At 41.0% G+C, this 21,443-nt stretch overlaps 1 protein-coding gene across 4 annotated transcripts in view; it reads left to right on the top strand.

The window, feature by feature from the left end:
• IDE (insulin degrading enzyme) overlaps window positions 1-20,595 on the top strand; it is a 116,466-nt gene extending 95,871 nt beyond the window's left edge. For all 4 annotated transcript variants that reach the window (XM_024121182.3, XM_028482098.2, XM_007108705.4 and 1 more), the window contains 10 exons: window positions 902-1,012; window positions 3,034-3,154; window positions 4,596-4,687; window positions 5,692-5,803; window positions 7,680-7,847; window positions 9,189-9,461; window positions 10,542-10,603; window positions 16,533-16,605; window positions 17,321-17,388; window positions 18,284-20,595. In XM_024121182.3, the coding sequence (XP_023976950.1) occupies window positions 902-1,012; window positions 3,034-3,154; window positions 4,596-4,687; window positions 5,692-5,803; window positions 7,680-7,847; window positions 9,189-9,461; window positions 10,542-10,603; window positions 16,533-16,605; window positions 17,321-17,388; window positions 18,284-18,379 (1,176 nt within the window). In that variant the 3' untranslated portion in view covers window positions 18,380-20,595. The remainder of the gene's footprint in view (window positions 1-901; window positions 1,013-3,033; window positions 3,155-4,595; window positions 4,688-5,691; window positions 5,804-7,679; window positions 7,848-9,188; window positions 9,462-10,541; window positions 10,604-16,532; window positions 16,606-17,320; window positions 17,389-18,283) is intronic.
• Window positions 20,596-21,443: the final 848 nt, after the last annotated feature.

Below are 21,443 nucleotides of genomic sequence, written 5' to 3'. Positions count from 1 at the left end.
CCACGGTACATGATGTGCTTTCCATGGGCAGTGACCTTCACTCCTGCCGAGATTCTTGCCTATCAATTTTCATAAGGTAGAGGCGTCCAGAGATATTCTAGTTGCAGTGTATCCTCTACTTCTGTGGGTGCCACCATGTGGCAATATAATAGTAGGAAATGTGATAATAGGCTTCCCCTGCTTTTCAAAATGTTATGCTTTCAGAAACTATTAAAGTAAATTGTCCTAAGGCAAAATCCAGACAGTACATACAGTGTATCCTTACTTCACATCTGTTTTGCCACTCGCTTTTGGTACATCAGCAGAACTCATCAAACAAGCAAGTAGTGAGACCTATGGACCATTATTGGGCAACATTGAACAAGAAAAGTGGCAAAATGCCATATAATACAAAATTGGGGCTTCCTGATTTCTTAAAAGATGATTTTTTAAAATATTTAAATATAAACAATTTGGGGACATATCCAGTAGTTTGCTAGGTAACCCTCCCCTATGATTTTTACCTTCTTAACACAACTATAAAAATCTTAAGCCTGCCATTCTTTAGAAATTCTTTTTGAAGGTTAAATTTAAAACACATTCTATAATTAATTTTGATTTAATGAGAACTTGAATTTTGATGATATATAGTGTGTACTGCCATAGTTTGGCACCAGGTAAGTTTTCCTGCTATTGTTTTTGTTTAGGAAAAGCATATGCTTTTGGATATTAGTAAATAAAGATGGTCAATGTTATCTTCCTAAGTGTTGAACTTTATTTATGAGAAATGAAATTCATTTAATTTCTTGTTTTATTTTTATTTTGATACACCTGGTTTGGGGATTTTCTACATGTTTTAAAGTCAAGTTGAAGTTGTTTCATGGTAATTTTAGACTTTTAATATCCTGAACTCTTTCCGTAGCTCTCGGTGAAAGGTTATAATGACAAGCAGCCAATTTTGCTAAAGAAGATCATTGAGAAAATGGCTACCTTTGAGATTGATGAAAAACGATTTGAAATTATCAAAGAGGCAGTAAGTTTTCTCAACTTATTTTTATAATATTTTTATTCGTAAGGTGATATTACCACATTATGAACATTTTTGAAAAAGAGGCGAGGAGGAAAAGAAGCATTCATAACCCTGTGGCAGTCATTTTATCCTATCTTTGCTAAATCCTATACTCTATCCAGAAGGAAAGCCTGGGAGACTCTGGTGGACACCTGGCCCCCTTCTCTGTAAGCCCGAAGAGCTAGGATAGCACTGACTTTCAGAGAGGAACGTGAGGTAGACCTAGTGGCTTTCAGGGACTCCTTGAAGGTTTTATCCAACCTCTATTTAAGAAGAACACTCTAGGGCTTCCCTGGTGCCTCAGTGGTTAAGAATCCGCCTGCCAGTGCAGGGGACACAGGTTCGAGCCCTGGTCTGGGAAGATCCCACATCCCACAGAGCAACTAAGCCCATGCGCCACAACTACTGAGCCTGTGTTCTAGAGCCCGTGAGCCACAAACACTGAAGCCCACGTGCCTAGCTCCTGTGCTCTGCAACAAGAGAAGCCACCGCAGTGAGAAGCCCATGAACTGCAACAAAGAGTAGCCCTCGCTCGCTGCAACTAGAGAAAGCCCTCGTGCAGCAACGAAGACCCAACACAGCCAAAAATAATTAATTAACTAACTAATTAATTAATTAAAAGGGGGAAAAAAAAGAAGAACACTCTATTCTGCAGGCAGGGACCTCAGCCTTCCATGACAGCCTTGTCACATTAGGGCAGACTATTTAGGCTTGATGTATCTTCCACTTAAATTCAACTCATGGTTGGTCCAGTAATGGAAATATGGGATGGATAGCTACTTTAAAAGCCAAACTATGACCTTCATTTTATACCCAAAGAAATTATCATCAGTTTTCAAATTAAGATTCAATATTTTATATATATACATATCCATGTTGCTTGCTTAGAGAGACTTTTGGGATGACCTTATGGTGAAGAATTAAAGGATGCCAAGAGATGGAGGCCTTGAAAACTGGGGATAACTTTCTGAGGGATGAAAGAGATCCCTTAGTGAAGGTACTTAGAGTACATGTCAGATGCTGGGGGTAAAGCAGCAGCCTGGACAAAGAAAAAGTTTGCTCAGGACTTCTCTGGTGGTCCAGTGGTTAAAACTCCAAGCTTCCACTGCAGAGGGCACAGGTTCAGTCCCTGGTCAGGGAAGTAAGATCCATCATGCCATGCAGTATGGCAAAAACAACACAACTTTTGAAAATACAACATGCAATCTTTTTTTTTTTTTATTTATTTTTGGCTGCATTGGGTCTTCATTGTTGCACATGGGCTTTTCTCTAGTTGCGGTGAACGGGGGCTATTCTTCGTTGCGGTGTGCGGGCTTCTCATCGCGGTGGCTTCTCTTGTTGCAGAGCATGGGCTCTAGGCACATGGGCTTCAGTAGTTGTGGCACACGGACTCAGTAGTTGTGGCTCACGGCCTCTAGAGCACAGGCTCAGTAGTTGTGGTGCACGGGCGCAGTTGCTCCGCGGCATGTGGGATCTTCCCGGACCAGGGCTCGAACCCGTGTCCCCTGCACTGGCAGGCGGATTCTTAACCACTGTGCCACCAGGGAAGTCCGCAATCATTTTTAAGACTTAGTGTACACACCTTACTCCTGATACTATTTCTGGTGTTATAAGGAACATATATTTTAATTGAATTTAATTGAAGTTCTGTTCTCAGAATTTCACATTTTACATTTCTTAACTTTAAACTTTACATTTCTTAATTATGGGGCCAAAAAACAAAAAAATTACTTTAAAAAAAAATAAGACTTCAAAAAAAAAAGAAAGAAAAAACAAAAAGCATGCTCTTTAGTTTAAGTATCAGAAGGGAGAGAGGAGTAAGTCCCATTCTAAATTACATAACTTCGAAAAGGAGGATGAAGCAGATATCCCTGCATCCCATTTAACACATCATTTATGCAAAATGAAGTTTGATTATAGCTGACCTTTTGAAATGATTTTAAAAAGATTGATAAAATTAACAAACGCACGTCTCCCTTCACTAGTATATGCGATCTCTTAACAATTTCCGAGCTGAACAGCCTCACCAGCACGCCATGTACTACCTCCGCTTGCTGATGACTGAAGTGGCCTGGACTAAAGATGAATTGAAAGAAGCCCTGGATGGTGAGACTCTTTCTACTTATAGCCTAATGCTTTCTTCATTCTTTTCTAAAATCATTTTGGTTTATCCTATTACCTAGTGTTTATGCTTTCTAATAACTTGTAGTTCCATTAAAGCCAACTGTGCGTACTGTTTTTTGGGTTTTTTTGTTTTTGTTTTACAAAAGCCGTGGTGGGGGGCTTCCATGGTGGTGCAGTGAAGGAAGGAAGGAAGGAAGGGAGGGAGGGAGGGAAGAAAGAAAAGAAAGAAAGAAAAGAAAGAAAGAAGTGGTGGCCTTTGAAGTGGCTTTTGTATTCAGGCAGTTTAACCACATTTGCTGTTTTCAACCTGGACCCACAACAGTCAGTTATTACTGTTCGTAGATTTCTGCAGATGACAGTGTTTTGACCCAAGCACTTACCTTGTTAATACTGAAGTTTTCAGAAAAGGAAAAAAGGGCTGAGCTTGAAAGTCTTATCACACAGAAAGAATGCTTAGGCATTTTTAGATCTATTCAGTTTGGTTAAAAAATGGAAAATATGTAAAGCCTAAAGAGTCATCTTTTGTTGCTTTTTTCCTAAAATCTTAAATCTAGTTTTCAGAGGTTTTGCTTTAAAGTCCTAAATTCCTCAAGGGCAGTGAATTATGCCTTCCTTTTATCCTCTTTATTTAGTATCTAGTATATTATGCCCTCATTGTGTGTCTAATGAATGTCTATTCAGTGGAATGAAATTACTTTCAGGGTTGTTTCATTGGAAAGAATATAGACCAATACTACCCTTTATTATTGTTTTATCTTTCCACTTCTCAGCATTACTTTACCAGTTAATCTTTCTTCCTTACATGCTCAGCAATAAGAAAAAAGAAGTGTTGAATTTTTGATGATCTTTTATGACAAGTCCTTACTTATTATGTACACCTATTACAGCGTAACAGCATCATGTGCCCCCGATGTGATGCCCTGAGAAAGACATATTACCTCTGGGGTATTCTTTCTAAGAATACAGAAGCTCAATTTAAGCATGAGAAAACACTAGACAAGCCCAAATAAAGGGCATTCTATAAAATAACTGAGCAGTACTGCTTAAAAATCTTAAGGTCATGAAAGGCAAGGAAAGACCAAGGAACTGTTACAGATTGGAGGAAACTAAGGACACATGACAACTAAAGGCAAGGTGGGATTGTGGATTAGATCCTGGAACAGAAAAGGGGTATTAGTGGAAAACCTGAAATCCAAATAAAGTCTGTATTTTAGTTAATAGTATTGTCCCAGTATTAACTTCTTAGTTTTGATCATCATCCTATGGTTGTTAAAGATGTTAACGTAAGAGAAAACTGGGTGAAGGGTATATACGAACTCCCTGTAATATTTTTGCAACTCTTCTGTAAGTCTCAAATTATCTCAGAGTTTTTTTTAAAAAAACCTTATAGGTAGAGCTTACTATTTCTTACACTTGTTTACAGATGTTACCCTTCCTCGCCTTAAGGCCTTCATACCTCAGCTCCTGTCACGGCTGCACATTGAAGCCCTTCTCCATGGAAACATAACAAAACAGGTGGGGGATTGAGGTTTTAGCAATAATCTTTTATGCATCATTGCAAGAGAAAATTTTTCCCTAGTTGGTCTAAGATTACTGACTAACCACCACAGTGTGGCTGTATAAGCACATTAGTGCTGACTCAGGCTTCCCTGCCCTATGCAGGAAGGTCGGGGAGGGTATGGGGGAGCAGAATGGTCATGGTTAACTGTGGACCTGCTTTCACAGCTGTCTCCTCTGTTTTTGCCTGCCTCGTGCAATCATTGAAGGAAATGGGAATAATTATCCCTACTCTGTAGGACAGCAGGACTGTGTAGTGGATAAGAGCACATGGTGTAGAATCAGCCTGGATTCAAATCTTGACTCTTCCACTTACAAGTTATGTAATCTTCTGAAAACGTCTTAATCTCTCCATGCTCAGTTTCCTTATCGGTAAAATTACTTATAAGGATTAAATAAATAGTACATTCCAAGTGTTTAGCACGTGGAAAGCATTCCAGATTCCCTTGGTAGTCTGTCTTAAAAGCCCACACTCTCTACCACTCTGTTTTATTGCCTCCAAAACAATATGCCAAGGTCAGGTGCTAGTAAGTGGCTGAGACAGTATTCTTCCCCAGGTCAGTTTTATTCAGAATAAGTAAAATAAAACCTCATGCTTACCTCCTTTGCTTTGCTATAACCCCAGGTGTCTGTGGTATGGGTCATTGACTTGGGACCACCTTTCCATCAGCAATACCTCTCCAGCTTTGGCAGTGCCTTTTCCCCAGAATCGAGATCAGTGCTGATGATTGTCTGGGTCTCTGTTTCTCTTCACTACTACCATACTGACTCTATTGCAAATTGATGAGTTCAGTTTTTATCCATTTGAACAGGATCGAATGTATTAAAGATTTAAAAATCCACTTTTATGATAAACTAGGTTAGTTTGTTTCACAAGCATGTTGTTTCATATTGCATGGGCTACTATCTAATCAAGATACATTTGTGATTTGTAATGTGCTATGACCTATCTTCTTCCACAGGCTGCATTAGGAATTATGCAGATGGTTGAAGACACCCTTATTGAACATGCTCATACAAAACCACTCCTTCCAAGTCAGCTGGTTCGGTATAGAGAAGTTCAGCTCCCTGACGGTGAGTGGAAATGTTATATCTTTGGTAATGGACTACTTTGACATAATACTGTGTATGATTACAGTTGGGTTGAAGTCACTTGGATGATAATATATAGTTTTATGGTAAGGATCTACTGGGATCCTCTACTATTTATAGCTAAAGGTAGATAATTCTGCAGGAAAATTATCTGTAGGAGTGTCAAAGAGGTAAAATTAGAGGTAGGCAATTATTTTGAAGAGAATGATACTGGAATTGACTGGTAATTGAGTATAAAGGAGTTAGGAAAAAAATCACAAAACTAAAGAAATGTTGACTGTGAAGCATGAAACAAAATTTATTTATAAGAAATGTAAATTAGAATTAGGAGTGCATAGGAGTCTTTGGCAGAAGACTCACAGGTGCAGATAACACCATGTATTCATTGCATGCATATTTGATAAGGAATTAATATAAAGAATTGATAATAATATATTGGAGTTTGCAATGTTGGGTTACTTTTACATTAACAGTGGTTTCCTTTGATATAGAACTCATTAAGCATTATTTTCAATATTGTTCAGAATTGCATGGTGGGAAGTACGTTAGACCAGGGATGAGAAGCGTTGATTTTTTTCTTTAAACTTTTTCTAAAAGTAATCACTTCCTCTTCTGACCCCCCAGCACAGGTTTTCTGAACCTATCCTTGTTTAACCTACTCAGCACTTCTTCTCTCATATTGGGATTGAAGTGCATCTCCATCTCCCCTGTTAGGCTATACATTTCTTAAGGCTGGGGTCTGTGTCTCGCTCACTTGAGTAGCTACTAAAGCATTACCTCAGGATCTCTTTGTTGAATGCTCAAAGGCACTTGGAGCACAGCAGTGCTATTCTGCATGGCCAGTCATTACAGACCTGGTAATGGTTACTTTCAAACTTCACTTAGTTTGTTCCTGAGTCACCGCAGCATGGCAGAGAGGGAGAATCAGGAACTGCCATTCAAGGGAATTCCCTGGTGGTCCAGTGGTTAGAACTCTGCACTTTCACTGCCTAGGGCCCTGGTTTGATTCTTGGTTGGGAAACTAATATCCCACAAGCCGCTCGGTACAGCTGAAAGAGCAAATGATTGAATGAATGAACAAACTGCCATTCAAAAACCATAGCACATGGTCATCAGGCAATGACTAAACACTGTGTATTTGCTTAGTTACATTTACTGCTCATGAAATAATTATTAGATCATAAAGCATGGCCATCTGTTTATAACTTTGATGAATACTTGATCAGCATATCCGAGTTTTTGTCTTAGCTCTCCACCATCCAACTTTGTGTCCCTGGACAAGTCACCCCGCTTCTCAGGGTCTTAGTTTCCTCATCTCTAAAGTAAGGTGTTAGGCTAAGTCAGCTCTAAGCATTGTGTACATTTGTGTAAATTTGTGTATTGACCTTCAGTGTGGGTGTTGGTAAACAATATTAGGAATAGAATGCTAAATAGATAATGGCACAACTAGTAATTTAAAAATTGTTTTGTATGCTTATTAAAACATAGGTAGTATTTCTGTTGAAGTTCTTATAGATGTTAGCTATTTCTAATCTAGTATGTACACTACATTGTAGATTTCATTAACTATGGATCTCATTTAGCATTAATACTTAGTCATAAAATGGGTTTTTTATAAGCGTTTTGCCCTTTAAAGTCAGTGAGTATTTATCGAGGGCCTACCAAGTACAGATCACTGTATTAGGATTCCCTTGGGTAAGTTGAGTTTCACATTCTTAATGAATTAATTGTAATAGTTTGGAACTGCCAAAAGACACCAACCAAACTGAACAACTTCATAACAGCCAAACAAAACAGTAACTTTATTAAACCCTAAATAAATTTTTGAACGTGTTGCTGTCTTCTTGAAACTTCCTAGGAGGATGGTTTGTCTATCAGCAGAGGAATGAAGTTCACAATAACTGTGGCATCGAGATATACTACCAAACAGACATGCAGAGCACCTCGGAGAACATGTTTCTGGAGCTCTTCTGTCAGATCATCTCCGAGCCATGCTTCAACACCCTGCGCACCAAGGAACAGCTGGGTGAGGGGGAAGCAGGGGATGGCAGGATACCTCAGTCCTTGAGGAACAGCCATTGTCCTCAAGAGCATTCTCCACATGTACAGTACCCTAGCGTGATGCTTCAGGTGTGCTCTACTCAGAAAGACTGTGAAAGCCTTGTTTGTGGGGAATCCACTTCTAGAAGATAAGCAGTTAACATCTCATGGACATTAGAGCAGTTCTTAAGGAGATGATACTGTGTTTACATTACATATGAGTCTATAAAAAGGTCATTTTGGGTGGGATGCTAAGGGAAGTCTGTTATGGGTGACAAGGTGGGAAGCAAGCCATCCACAGAAGTTTAGATTTACTGAATTTTGGGTTCATTGAGGGGGCAGGTATTTTCTTTTATTCATCTTTGTTTCCCAAGCCTGGGGCACATAGAAGGTACTCAGTAAGTGTCTGTTGAGGAAATGTTTTGGCAGAGTTCTAGGCACTGTTAAAAGCCTTGGCGATCCTGGCAGGTTTGATCAATTAAGGAAAGGAACAAGCCCCAGTAATGTACTTTGAATAACCAGTGAAAAAGGATTTGGGTCAGTGTCCCCAAGTAACAATCTTTTTTTAAATAACCACAGTGGTAGATGCTGGACAGCAAAAGTGGATAAGTTATGGATGGTCTTTCCCTTCATGGAGCTCACAATCTAGTCAGGAATGCACACCTGTAAGGAATAATTGTAGTACAGTGTGGCAAATGCTACTAAGAATGTTCAGACTCTAAAGGCTATGCTGAAGGTAGGGAGGTGTGGTTTGGGGCAGAGCAGCTGGAGAAGGCAAGCCACGAACGCTGTTTAGGAAAGATGTAGACGGTAGGTAGTGTATCAGCTCACAAGGTGACAGTGGAAGTATGACCTTCAGTTACTTGGTCTAAAGATTTGCAGTCTGAATGGAGTTGGTCCAGGAATGGGTTATCTAGCAAGAAACGCAATAGTGGAGGCAAGTTCACATAAGGAACTTGGATGTGAAAAGAAGCCGAGCTAGGACAATGGTTAGGGGATGAAAATGAGTCCAGCATTTCATAGGGATGAGAATAACTTTAACATGGATTGAGGGGGATTAACTAGCAGACAGGGAGGAGCTTGGGAATATTAAGTTTGAAAGATAAACAAGGGTTTTATCTCCAAATTTCTAACTATTCTTCAGAGAGCTCTTCTGCCCTGTCCTTAGGAACTGAAGATATTTTAATTGCTTATTTCTTCAGAGTTGAATAATGATATAAAGCCCTAAAGTAGATTTTATTTGCTCTGACAGGATAATTTTTGAAAGATTAAAAGTGACCCATGTCTCAAATGCCAAGGTCCTGACTGGCTGGTGTTTGCGTTTCAGGCTATATTGTCTTCAGTGGGCCACGCCGAGCCAATGGCATACAGGGCTTACGGTTCATCATCCAGTCAGAAAAACCACCTCACTACCTAGAAAGCAGAGTGGAAGCTTTCTTAATTACCATGGAAAAGTCCATAGAGGACATGACAGAAGAGGCCTTCCAAAAACACATCCAAGCATTAGCGATTCGTCGACTAGACAAACCAAAGAAACTGTCTGCAGAGTGTGCTAAATACTGGGGGGAAATCATCTCCCAGCAATACAATTTTGACAGAGGTAAGGCAAAATTAGGGCCCCAACATTCATGGCATGTAAGTAAAACATTTGAGGACATTGATGCCATTCTACAAAATGGTATTTGTTTTGTAGGTGATGTTCCAGGACGATTTGGGATGGGGGTGGAGGCGTACCACTTCTAAAAAACCTTTATTTAATGTAACAACAATTTCCTAGTAGAAACCTTATCTTTTTTTTTTCCTTCTCTGAACTAGAGCTGGATCTATCTGTATCTCATAATAATGCACTAATAATAAATCTGATTTCACTTTTTGTGTTCATTCAGTATGCCCCTGAGGCTCTGAGCACAGATATGTAGGTATTTCTCATAACTCTAAACGGAAAATGTGCAAATTGAACTCTCTTGAGACAGGTGCTGCCCTGGAGGCGCAGGGGTTCAAACGTTTGCCTTTAGGGATCTCCCAAAATTTGTCAGTGCTTTTAGAATTGGGAGAGCTGTGCTCGCCAAAGTGTCCTGCTTTTCAGCTTCCTTTTGCCTTTCTTAGAACAGAGATTAACAATGGAGTGCGCTCAGCTACACTAGAAGTCAGAAAGAGTTGGGTTGTGTTCTCACTGTGACACCAACAAGCCAAAGATCTCGGCCAAGTCACATTTTTGGGGCCTCTGTTTCCTTACCTGTAATTTTTCTAGCAGTTGGATTCACTGTTAATAGTACTGGGTTGGCCAAGAAGTTCGTTCGGGTTTTTCCGTAAGATGTTGCGGAAAAACCTGTGCGAACTTCTTGGCCAACCCAATACCTACCACTTATTGAGCATTTGCCCTGTGCCCCTGATATTGTGTTATTGTCAGTTAAGTAGTTGTTATCCCCAGTTTCTAGATGAGGAAACTGAGGCTCAGAAAAGTTGAAGTGACTAGCCCAAGACCCAACAGCTCATAACTAGAGAGACAGGATATCCTCTTACTTTTTACTTGAAATTTATTCCCTTACTACTTGCAGGAGCAGATGATCACTCAAAAAGATGGATTCTTAAGAGTGTTGAAGTATATTGTCATTTAGTGTAGTATTCTGGGACACTTAAAATGAAAATATTGTAAATTCTTGTTTGATTACTTTTTCAGATAATACAGAAGTTGCCTATTTAAAAACACTTACCAAGGAAGATATTATCAAATTCTATAAGGTAAGTTCAATTTGCATGTTTAGATTTTTGACTGGTAAGGAAATATTGTATGCACTGTGTTGTGTGTTGCTGCTTTGAACCCATTCAGGCAGGATTTATGAAGGCATTTTTATGGACCTAAGTATTTTTGACACATATTACTGTTAGGAAAAAGAGATAGTCCCTATTGAACCCAGTACTGTTTTTCTCTCCCTCTGGACTGAGGACCGTGGTGGCCCTTCCTGGCTTCCAGATCCACCTGTTTAGGTTACCCTTTTGTTTCTTCTCTCTGTTCCTCTCCCCAGCCCACAAAGAACATCGCTGAGCTTTTGGTGGGAAGAGAGAGCAAAGAAAAAAAAATAGAACTTGGGAATCAGATTATTTTCCAGTCTCTGGCAACCATAAATCATCTTCACTAATTTAGGTGCCACTATGGCTCCTTTTAAAAATAAATGATTACTCACCTTTGAAATGTGTTCAGAGATCTTCTGAGTTATTTTTTTTTAATTGTGTTTATTGAAGTATAGTTGATTTACAATGTTGTGTTAGTTTCAGGTGTACAGCAAAGTGATTCAGTTTTTTATATATATATATATATATTCTTCTTCATATTCTTTTCCATTATAGGTTATTATAAGATATTGAATATAGTTCCCTGTGCTATACAGTAGGATCTTATTGTTTGTTTATTTTATATATAGTAGTTTATATCTGCTAATCCCAAACTAAAGATTTGTGAGTTTTATTTTTATTTTTTTTAAGTAGAATGAGACTTAAAAAAATTTTTATACTAATTATTATTTTTATTTATTTATTTTTGGCTGTGTTGGGTCTTCGTTGCTGCAAGCAGGCTTTCTCTAGTTGCGGTGAGCAGGGGCTACTCTTCGCTGCAGTGCACGGGCTTCGCGTTGCAGTGGCTTCTCTTGTTGCAGAGCGCAGACTCCAGTAGTTGTGGCACGTGGGCTCAGTAGTTGTGGCTCGTGGGCTCTAGAGCGCAGGCTCAGTAGTTGTGGCGCACGGGCTTAGCTACTCTGCAGCCTGTGGGATCTTGCCAGGCCAGCGCTAGAACCTGTGTCGCCTGCATTGGCAGGCGGATTCTTAACCACTGCGCCACCAGGGAAGTCCCAGATTTGTGAGGTTTAAATGCCTGAGCTCACTGAGAAAGTTCATCAAGAGAAAAGAGAGGCACCACCATTAAAGTTTTCCCAGTACAGCTTGAAGAGGTTTACACCATCTAAATTTTCCCCACCTGTAACAGAATTCATAGAAGGGTAGCAAAAATTTTAAGTGGGCATATAATGTGTAGTAACCATGCTAAGTGCAGAAGTTAAAAATTTATGCTGTGATAGAGTTGTACCTAAAGTGTTATATATATTCTTTGTAATGTATTGGGACCTCTAATTTGTGTAAAATACTTTTATGTCTGTTTTTTAGGACAAGGAACAAAATTCTACTCCATAATTACCATAGTACCTTAGAATTATACCCTATGTAGTATCCTTAGCCACTTCTCCTGGTTCATATCTGATTTATCAGACACCAGGTTTTTCGTTGGGAGCTCAGGTCCTGCCTCATGCTGACATCTCTGGGAGGGATGTCATCTGCTTTTCAAGGTCATTTTTCAGGGATCTATTGTAACTGCCATAACAGGAGTGGTGCTTGCAGTTCTCATTGGAATGATTTTGTGAAATTAGTTGTATAGTGAAGGCTAATCAGATGTATTTCACTACTGTTGGTGCTGTGTGGGAGAGTGAGGAAAAGGAAATAGCCCTGAATTGGAGGTTCTGATAGTTTCATAGAAGAAAAGGGTGATTTAGCACTGTCTACCAGTTACTTACACTTCCCCCCAGATCCTCTGCAGGGTGACAAGGTTTCTGGTCTCTGTATGTGCAAACAAGTATTCATATAGCCAGTAACACGTTAGCAATAAGAAAAGAGAGACAGTAGCAATTTTAGGTTCAAAATTTGACAGTAAAAGACAGTATTTTGAATGTTCCTTTCTCAGCAATGGGATTTGAACCATTTTGGCTATGGACATGGCTGGCTGGGCAATTTACCATTTTCTTTACCTCATGGCTCCCTTGCATTATGTAGAGGAATTGTGCTTTTTTGCAGTGATAGTCTTTTTTATTTTATTTTATTTTTTATTTTTTTTATTTTTTAATTTTGGCTGCGTTGGGTCTTCGCTGCTGCATGCGGGCCCTCCCCAGCTGCGGCGAGCAGGGGCTACTCCTCACAGCGGTGCACAGGCCTCTCGTTGCGGTGGCTGCTTCCCCTGTTGTGGGCTTAAGTAGTTGTAGCGCGAGGGCTCTAGAGTGCAGGCTCAGCAGCTGCGGCGCACGAGCCTAGCCACTCCGCGGCATGTGGGATCCTCCCAGACCAGGGCTCGAACCCGTGTCCCCTGCACTGGCAGGCGGACTCCCAACCACTGCGCCACCAGGGAAGTCCCAGTGATAGTCTTTTAAAATATATATATTTTGACAAGGGGGAGGCTAGGCCTGTGAAGGGACAGTGGATATATGGAAAATTTGTGCACCTTCCACTCAATTTTGCTGTGAACCCAAACTGCTGTAAAAAATAAAATCTATTAAAAAAAATGTGTGTGTATGTATGTAACAAAAACACATACTTTTTTTTTTTTTTTAATTAAAAAAATTTTTTCTTTTATTTTTTGGCCACACCATGCAGCATGTGGGATCTTAACTCCCCGACCGGGGATCGAACCCATATCCCCTGCAGTGGAAGCACAGAGTCCTAACCACTGGACCACCAGGGAACTCCCAACACATACATATTTTTTATTTTTTATGTATTTTTTTTTTTGCAGTACGCGGGCCTCTCACTACTGTGGCCTCTCCCGTTGCGGAGCACAGGCTTCGGGCGCGCAGGCCCAGCGGCCACGGCTCACGGGCCCAGCCGCTCCGCGGCATGTGGGATCCTCCCGGACCGGGGCACGAACCCGTGTCCCCTTGTCCCCTGCACTGGCAGGCGGACTCCCAACCACTGCGCCACCAGGGAAGTCCCAGTGATAGTCTTTTAAAATATATATATTTTGACAAGGGGGAGGCTAGGCCTGTGAAGGGACAGTGGATATATGGAAAATTTGTGCACCTTCCACTCAATTTTGCTGTGAACCCAAACTGCTGTAAAAAATAAAATCTATTAAAAAAAATGTGTGTGTATGTATGTAACAAAAACACATACTTTTTTTTTTTTTTTAATTAAAAAAATTTTTTCTTTTATTTTTTGGCCACACCATGCAGCATGTGGGATCTTAACTCCCCGACCGGGGATCGAACCCATATCCCCTGCAGTGGAAGCACAGAGTCCTAACCACTGGACCACCAGGGAACTCCCAACACATACATATTTTTTATTTTTTATGTATTTTTTTTTTTGCAGTACGCGGGCCTCTCACTACTGTGGCCTCTCCCGTTGCGGAGCACAGGCTTCGGGCGCGCAGGCCCAGCGGCCACGGCTCACGGGCCCAGCCGCTCCGCGGCATGTGGGATCCTCCCGGACCGGGGCACGAACCCGTGTCCCCTGCATCGGCAGGCGGACTCTCAACCACTGCGCCACCAGGGAAGCCCCATACATATTTTTTAAGTAAAACAATATATAAAATAAGATTCTGTTCTGAAATATAACCCCAGGTAGTCTTTGTGTCTGTGGAGAGAGAGCTGCAGTAGGACCGTGAGGGGCAGAGTAGGGTGTGAGAGCAGGGCTCCAGGACACGTGTCCGCTGCCAGGCTGTTCAGCCGTCCAGAGCCCTGCTCAGAGCCGCTGGCCTCCCTCAGTGATCTGTGGGGCAGCAGCAGGAGCACATATGGCCTCTGAGCACAGACTCGGGGCTCAGCCCTATCACCAACTAGCTAGCTCTGTGACCTTGGCCAAATTACTTAAGCTTCCTTATTTACAAAATAGAGATTATGGGGTATTCATTGAAATGAGGTTTGTAAAGTGATTGGCACTTAGTAGCATTTATTAAACAGTCTCTATAGTTATCTCTTTATTAGTAATACTCAATCTTAGGATTTTTAAATATTTTAATCAGAATGTTTTAGATTGGAATATGTTTTCCTCCTTGGTGTTATAAAGTGGGTTTTAGTTGTGTTGATTTACTACTTAATACTGTTACACTTTGTGAGGTTAGTTACTTGTTCTCAACTGCCTACAAAAGAGGGTGCTCATGTTCAGCTCTTTGTGGTTCCTAAGACATTTATTTTAAGACATTATTAGTTATGTGTGTTCAAAAAGAATGACTTAATATGACTTCCTGTGATGTTTCCAGAAGAAATGAAGATTTTTCTTTCCTTCCACAAATTCTGTTATTTATTTAAAGTTACAGGTGGTAGCTGATTATTGAATCTGTGAAAATAGCAGTTATAAGACTGACTTTCTTGTCTTAAAAAAATGAGAGTATTTATTACCAAGCTTACACTAAATCTAGAACAGGCTTTCCCTAGCTGTGTTCCATGGTACAAGATACTAATAGGGGGTACCTAGAAAAAAGGGTTTCGTAACCATGTACGTTTGGGAATGACTACTCTTTATTCTTATTCTTGGAGAATCACAGAGCATGTTAGCTTTTGAAAAGTTCTAAGAACCCCATAGTTAAGATTTCTTTAGCCCAGCGTTTGTTTAGTTTTGATTAACAAAATATTTCCTAAGCTGCTATCAGTATGGACACTTTTTTTTTTTTTTTGCAGGGAATACCTATAAATATCTCTTAGGACTCTAGTGTTCCTTAGAATACAGTTTGCAAGAAAATGCAATTGGTTGGTTTTTAGAAAAATGGGGATTATCCAAAGTTGCTCAGGAAATTGAACAGGATATTCTGCTGTAACCGATACAGGTTAAGAGGGCAATGAAGGTTTGGGTGAAAAGGGATCAAGAATAGATCTTTGGAAGCAAACGTTTTACTCCAGTAAGTAAGATGCTCTCAGATGAGGCACTGCATGTTACTGGAGGCTGACCTGGGCTGAGCTCCTGAAAGAGGCTGTTCTGCCAGCTGGCAGAGCAGTGGGCAAGCTTGCTGTGCAACCTCAGCAGGGCTTCCATTGCAGCTGCACAGGGCCAGGCTTGCAATAACTGTTCCGTAAATAACCGTGAGTCAGTCTGGCTTTGCTGATGATCTCTTCCTCTGAGGTTACAAAACATTGCTGCTGGCTGAGGCATCAGGGGAAGCTTCATCACAGCTTGTGTTTTCCCTTTGGAAAAGACAGATACAGGTCCAGCATCAAGGAAAAGGTGAAGAGACACTTCCCCACAGGGTCCTTCTGCCAACATACCACTCGTGCCTTTCTTGGTAGTAACTACGGGGAGTCCCTCAAAGCAACGTGGTGGAATGGAGAGAACAAGCAAACCTCCCTTCTGGCACCATCCCTTCCAAGCTGCGTTACTCCAGCTCTGTGACTCTTTGTTTTAGAGTCAGAATCTCTCAAACAGGAATCATCATGATGTTTAGCTTACAGAGAATCAAGTGAGCTAACATAGGAGAGAGGCTGATACAAGATGACACTCAAGAGATGTTAGTTTTCTTCTTTTCTTAGGGGGGCAAGCATTGTGGTCATCCCTTAACTAAGCTCAGGCCATTGTCTCTGCAGACACTGCAGATCACTAGGTGCAGGCCTGCGTCACACCCCAGTGAGAACTAGGCTAGGGTTTTAATCCCAGCCCAGGTACGTACTAGCCGTAGGAGCTTGAGCACTTAATCTCCTTGGACTCAGTTTTCTCATCGTAAGATGGGGTTAAGAATAATTCTTGCCTACCCTCCTAATCTTTGTGGAATTCAAATGAAATACTTTAGGTAAGGGGAAAGAAAGGGAGGCGTCTTGACTGTTTCTGACTGCGTGAGAGCTCATTCTTCATGGTCATGGTCGTAAGAGAGCACCTCATTTTAAGTTCCTTAGTGGGGCAAAAGGGTGACCTTGCTATTCTTTCCACCCAGGAAATGTTGGCGGTAGATGCCCCAAGAAGACATAAGGTATCCGTCCATGTTCTTGCCAGAGAAATGGATTCTTGTAAGTATTGAGTATTGACTTTTTCAAAAGTGTGTTTTTAGGCACACCATAGCTGTACCATGCCTTAGTCACATCCCTTATAGACCACCAGGAAGTAAAGGGGCACAGAAGGGGAACTAGCTGGAGACAGGGTCTGCTCTGTCAAAGCAAAAATAAGGGGAAAAAGGAAATGAGGCAGTGAAGGAGAGAGCCAACAGCAGATGACACAGCGCCGAGCTGGCCACAGCTCCATAAGAAAACAAGGCCAGGTGCTGGTAGGACATCTCCAAAGAAGCTGTATGGAACAACTGCATGTGGCGGGGGAAGGGTGAGCAGTTTATCTGTCCTTCCTATCTCCTGTCTCTGACTGGCCAGGGTTTGCCCCATGACCGTTTACTCCCCCAGCCTTCCAGGTTGTTTTACTGGGTCCTTCCGGGTGGCCAGAGCCTCAGGGTCCAGTGAGGTCAGAGCTGGGCACTAAAGCAGCTGCGGCCAAGGCTATTTAAGCACAGTAACATCATGAACCATCATTAGGGACACTCTGGATAGGAGGCAGGACAAGCAAACAAGGCCTTGGGAGCACACACCCTAAAAGGATCTGAAAGGTACATGAACGGGACCTGGTGCAGATTTTTAGTGAGCTGAGTCTGGTTTGTGTTTGTTTGTTTGTTTGTTTGTTTGCTTTTGTGTACAAGTATCAATAAGTGCAAAGCATTAAACCTTTTGTTTTTTATAGGTCCTGTGGTTGGAGAGTTCCCATGTCAAAATGATATAAATTTGTCACAAGCACCAGCCTTGCCACAAGTAAGAAATATAAATTTCATGTTAGCTTGCCCTGTTAGAGGACTTCCTACTTATAAGGAGCTTGTTCACCAGGACACATAAGACCTAGAGATTTCAGGTTAAGAGGTATTCGGGCATCTACTTTAGGTCTCCCTTAAAGACCAGGTTGCCGGGCTTCCCTGGTTGCGCAGTGGTTGAGAGTCCGCCTGCCGATGCAGGGGACACGGGTTCGTGCCCCGGTCCGGGAAGATCCCACGTGTCGCGGAGCAGCTGGGCCCGTGAGCCACGGCCGCTGAGCCTGCGCGTCCGGAGCCTGTGCTCCGCAACGGGAAAGGCCACAACAGTGAGAGGCCCGCATACCGCAAAAAAAAAAAAATCAAAACACCAAAGACCAGGTTGCCATTCTTTCCTTTTTCAGCTGCAGAGACTCAGCCTTTGCCCTTGTCCACCTTGTCCTCTAGCTTGAACAGTTGTGTTACTCTGCAATGAGTCATCTCCAGCCACATTTGTCCCAGCCTTTTCCATGGTACTTGTGCATTTTAATCATCTGGAAAGGTTGGCATTTACTTGCAAGAAGAGGAAGCTGGCAGTGTAATTAGGCTCTTGCCGGGTGGGCACACTGGCCTCTACCACTCCGCCAAAGTGGCGGCGGTCCTGAGCCCTCAGTGGGCCTGCCCTTGAGTGCCCGGAGGAAAGCCAAGATTCTTCCCTCTGGCCCAGAGTCCCACTGGGGACATTCTCCATAGGTTTGCATAGACCCTTTGACCTTACTACTGATCCAGGAAGAGAGGTCAGTAGATATGATATGTAATATATAGTGTAGAAACTAGTGTGTATATGTAAAAATAAAGTTTATGTCCTGTTCAGTCTGCTTTTTAGGCTAAATACACTAAGAGAAAACTTTTTTTCTTTGCAGCCTGAAGTGATTCAGAACATGACTGAGTTCAAGCGTGGTTTGCCACTGTTTCCCCTTGTGAAACCACATATTAACTTCATGGCTGCAAAACTCTGAAGAATTCCCCACGGGCGGGAAAGCGCAAGTGGATGCATTCCTGAGTCTTCCAAGGGCTAGGAAAACAGTCTTGGCCACTTTAATATTTTCTGGTTCACTATTAGAGAGACAAACAGAAAAAAAAAAAAAAGTTGTCAAATGTTATTATGTAGAAATATTAAAAATCCAAAGTAAATTACAAAATCTTATAGATGTAGAATATTTTTAAAATACATGCCTCTTAATATTTTAAAAGTTTTCTTTTCATTACTAAGAGAAATGTCCCTTATATAACAATACTTAAAATGATGGATGATATTCCTATAGAAACTTTCTTCCTTAGTCTGTAAAATAGTCACTTGTCAGAAGAAAAATATGTTAGCTTTTTTCTAAAAGCCTCCTAGGTTGACAGAAAAGACTTCAAAACATATAGAAAGATAATACCTTTTTAAAAATGGATCCTCAGTTTTGCTTTCTACTTAATGGTTTCATGTAAATAATGGAGAACATTACATTTGGCAAATAATGAACAAAGCAATGTAATTTTCTTTTATTAGTGAAATTGCTGATTATATAAGGCATGGTTTTAATCTTTTTATAGAATTTGAACATGTTTTTTATTCAAACTAGTAAAATGCTGGAAAACTCTAGAACACCCTACTTACTTACAGTGCTAGAAATACAGACTTACCTTACATCAATTTTGTCCCAAACTGAATTTCTCAGGATTACTGTGATTTGTTTTTTTCTGATTGAATTATACTGACATTCTTGTTGTTCATAGTTGGTTTGCAGTGTTCCATCAGTGTCACTTTTTCCCATCAACACGTTGCTGTATTTATTTAACAAAATCAAACAGGGTCAACTTCAGATCCCACTGAGTGTGTGACATGCTTTTCCAACATCATCTATTCTAAACACCTGTAACTTCTTACTACCACGAAATTGCAGTCAGTATACGAACCAAAATATTTGCCCCATTATGAATATAAAAGGCAACACGTGCAAAGACACCTTTTTGGAGGTAGAAAAAGGAAAGCCTTGGATTCTTAAATAGTGTGCTCTCCATAGAGACTCTAAATCCTGTTTTGCTACCAGTCTAATACTGCCTTAAGTGTAGTTACTTTTTGAATATATAAATTCAAACATACAAACACACAGATGATAACTGGAGTGAACTTTTAAAAAATATTTTTTTCATGAGATACAATTTTGGATGAAATTGTTACTGTAGATTTAACAGCTGTTTTGAAATATTTACTGTTATTAAAACTTAAAGAGAAGTTGGAGACATACAGGCACTAGTAACAGTAAGTGGCCCTGTAGTTCACTGACTCAGGCAAAGTAAAGAATGGCATTTTCAAATGACATTTTACCTCCATATGACTTGATTTGCCAGCACTTCTTTCTGTAGAGTCATGTCTTTTCACATCTTAAGTTTTCACATTTGCTATTTTTCTGAATAATCTGAATTTGGGGCAAGAATGATAATCACAACTGTGGAGGCTGCTTTTGAAAGCGGGGCTCCATTTCTACTGTCAGACATATGTGGTGCTGTAACCGTCTTTTTATCCCTACCTTCAAGAGCTTCCTTGTATGAAGCCTGTCTTTGTCCATCAGAAGGTGCGTGAGTCATCATCACTTCCTTCTGGTTTTATGCGTTTGTAGACTATGCAGCTTTTCATCAAACTGCAGATATATACGAGAGGAATCAAAAACTAGTCCTGAGTGCATAAATCCACCACTGGAAAAGTAAATAATCAACTTATATCTTTTCTGTGGAAAATTATGTGCTACTGGGTCACTTTTAGCTCTTTAAAAAAACGGGAGGGGGTGAAATTTAACAGTGTCATTTTTATGAGAAAGTCACGTGAAGAAATCTGAAAGGCATCTCATGTAGTCTTACAGGAACCTGTGGTTGCTCTTAAGTGTGCTCTAGCATTGTCTGGTTTCCACTTTGGATCTAGAGCTACTGTTGGATCACTCAGGCATACTTATGGATTCAGCTACATGGGTCCAAGCTGCAGTCCCTGAGCAATAACAGACTACCTGGATACTGCTCTTTACTCAGCTCTTAGTAAATGAGATTTGTGAAACACACTAAGGTGTTAGTTACCCGTGACTTTTTGAAAAGTCTTCTTTTTCACTACTTGATGTGGAAGAGAGAGCATGTGACACAGCCAGTATGTGGTAGAGTGCTAGGGTAATCCTGTTTACAATAAATTGCCTGAATTTCACCTCTGGAGTTTGCATTTGTATTATTTTTACAGTTTCAGTGGCCAATCCTCAACCTACCTCTCAACATCCCGATTTGACGATGTTTCTTGCTTTCATTGTTCGTAATGTTGAAAGCAGTGGATTTTTTTTTTTTAAGTGAATCTGGGTAACAGTGATTTAGTCAAATAAATGGGTCAGTTTCACAGTCTTAAGAGCAGATCACTTTTGTAAAACAGGAATCTCAGTGTGAGAGGCTGAACTCCTTGCTGACCCCAAACCCAGAAAGATTTGTCCTCTGAGTTTCAGGGAGGAGAATTCAGAAGGTAGAAAAAACATTTCTCTCCTCATCTTCCTCGCATGTCTCCAGCAGCAGGTTAGGCAGATATCTTGTCCGATCCCTGGCTTCTTACTCCCTGTCAAAATAATCTTTCTACTCGTGTGGTTACCAGCTGGTTCGACCAAGCATTTCAAGAGGGAATCTGGTTTTTCTTCAGTTTCCAACCTAGGACAGTAGTGCAGGGCACGTGGTCAGCTTTGTGCTCAGGGAGGACACAGCTGCCCCATCCGGAAGCCTGGAGCCACCCCAGGTTTTAGGGCTTGGTGCAGTTTCCCCCTCTCTCATGGTGTGTGAGGGGAATCATCTGGTCCCCTTCTCTTATTCGCAGCATGTTTATGGTGAAAACCAAGGATTCTCACATACTCATCTCCCTTTGTAAGGATGGTTCCTGCCCTCCTAATCCCTCCCTGGAAGGGCCTCTGACCAGTAGGCTTCTAGATCCCTAGTATTCTGTGCTGACCATCCGATGAAGTTCATTCACTGTCCTTATCAACCTGAACGTTGACCACTGCATGGTTACTTGTGGCAAAG

Source organism: Physeter macrocephalus, chromosome 20 (genome assembly GCF_002837175.3).
Source record: "Physeter macrocephalus isolate SW-GA chromosome 20, ASM283717v5, whole genome shotgun sequence".
In the NCBI taxonomy this organism is placed as follows: domain Eukaryota; kingdom Metazoa; phylum Chordata; class Mammalia; order Artiodactyla; family Physeteridae; genus Physeter; species Physeter macrocephalus.
Note: the sequence above shows the minus strand (reverse complement) of the source record. Positions and strands in the feature narration are given on the sequence as shown.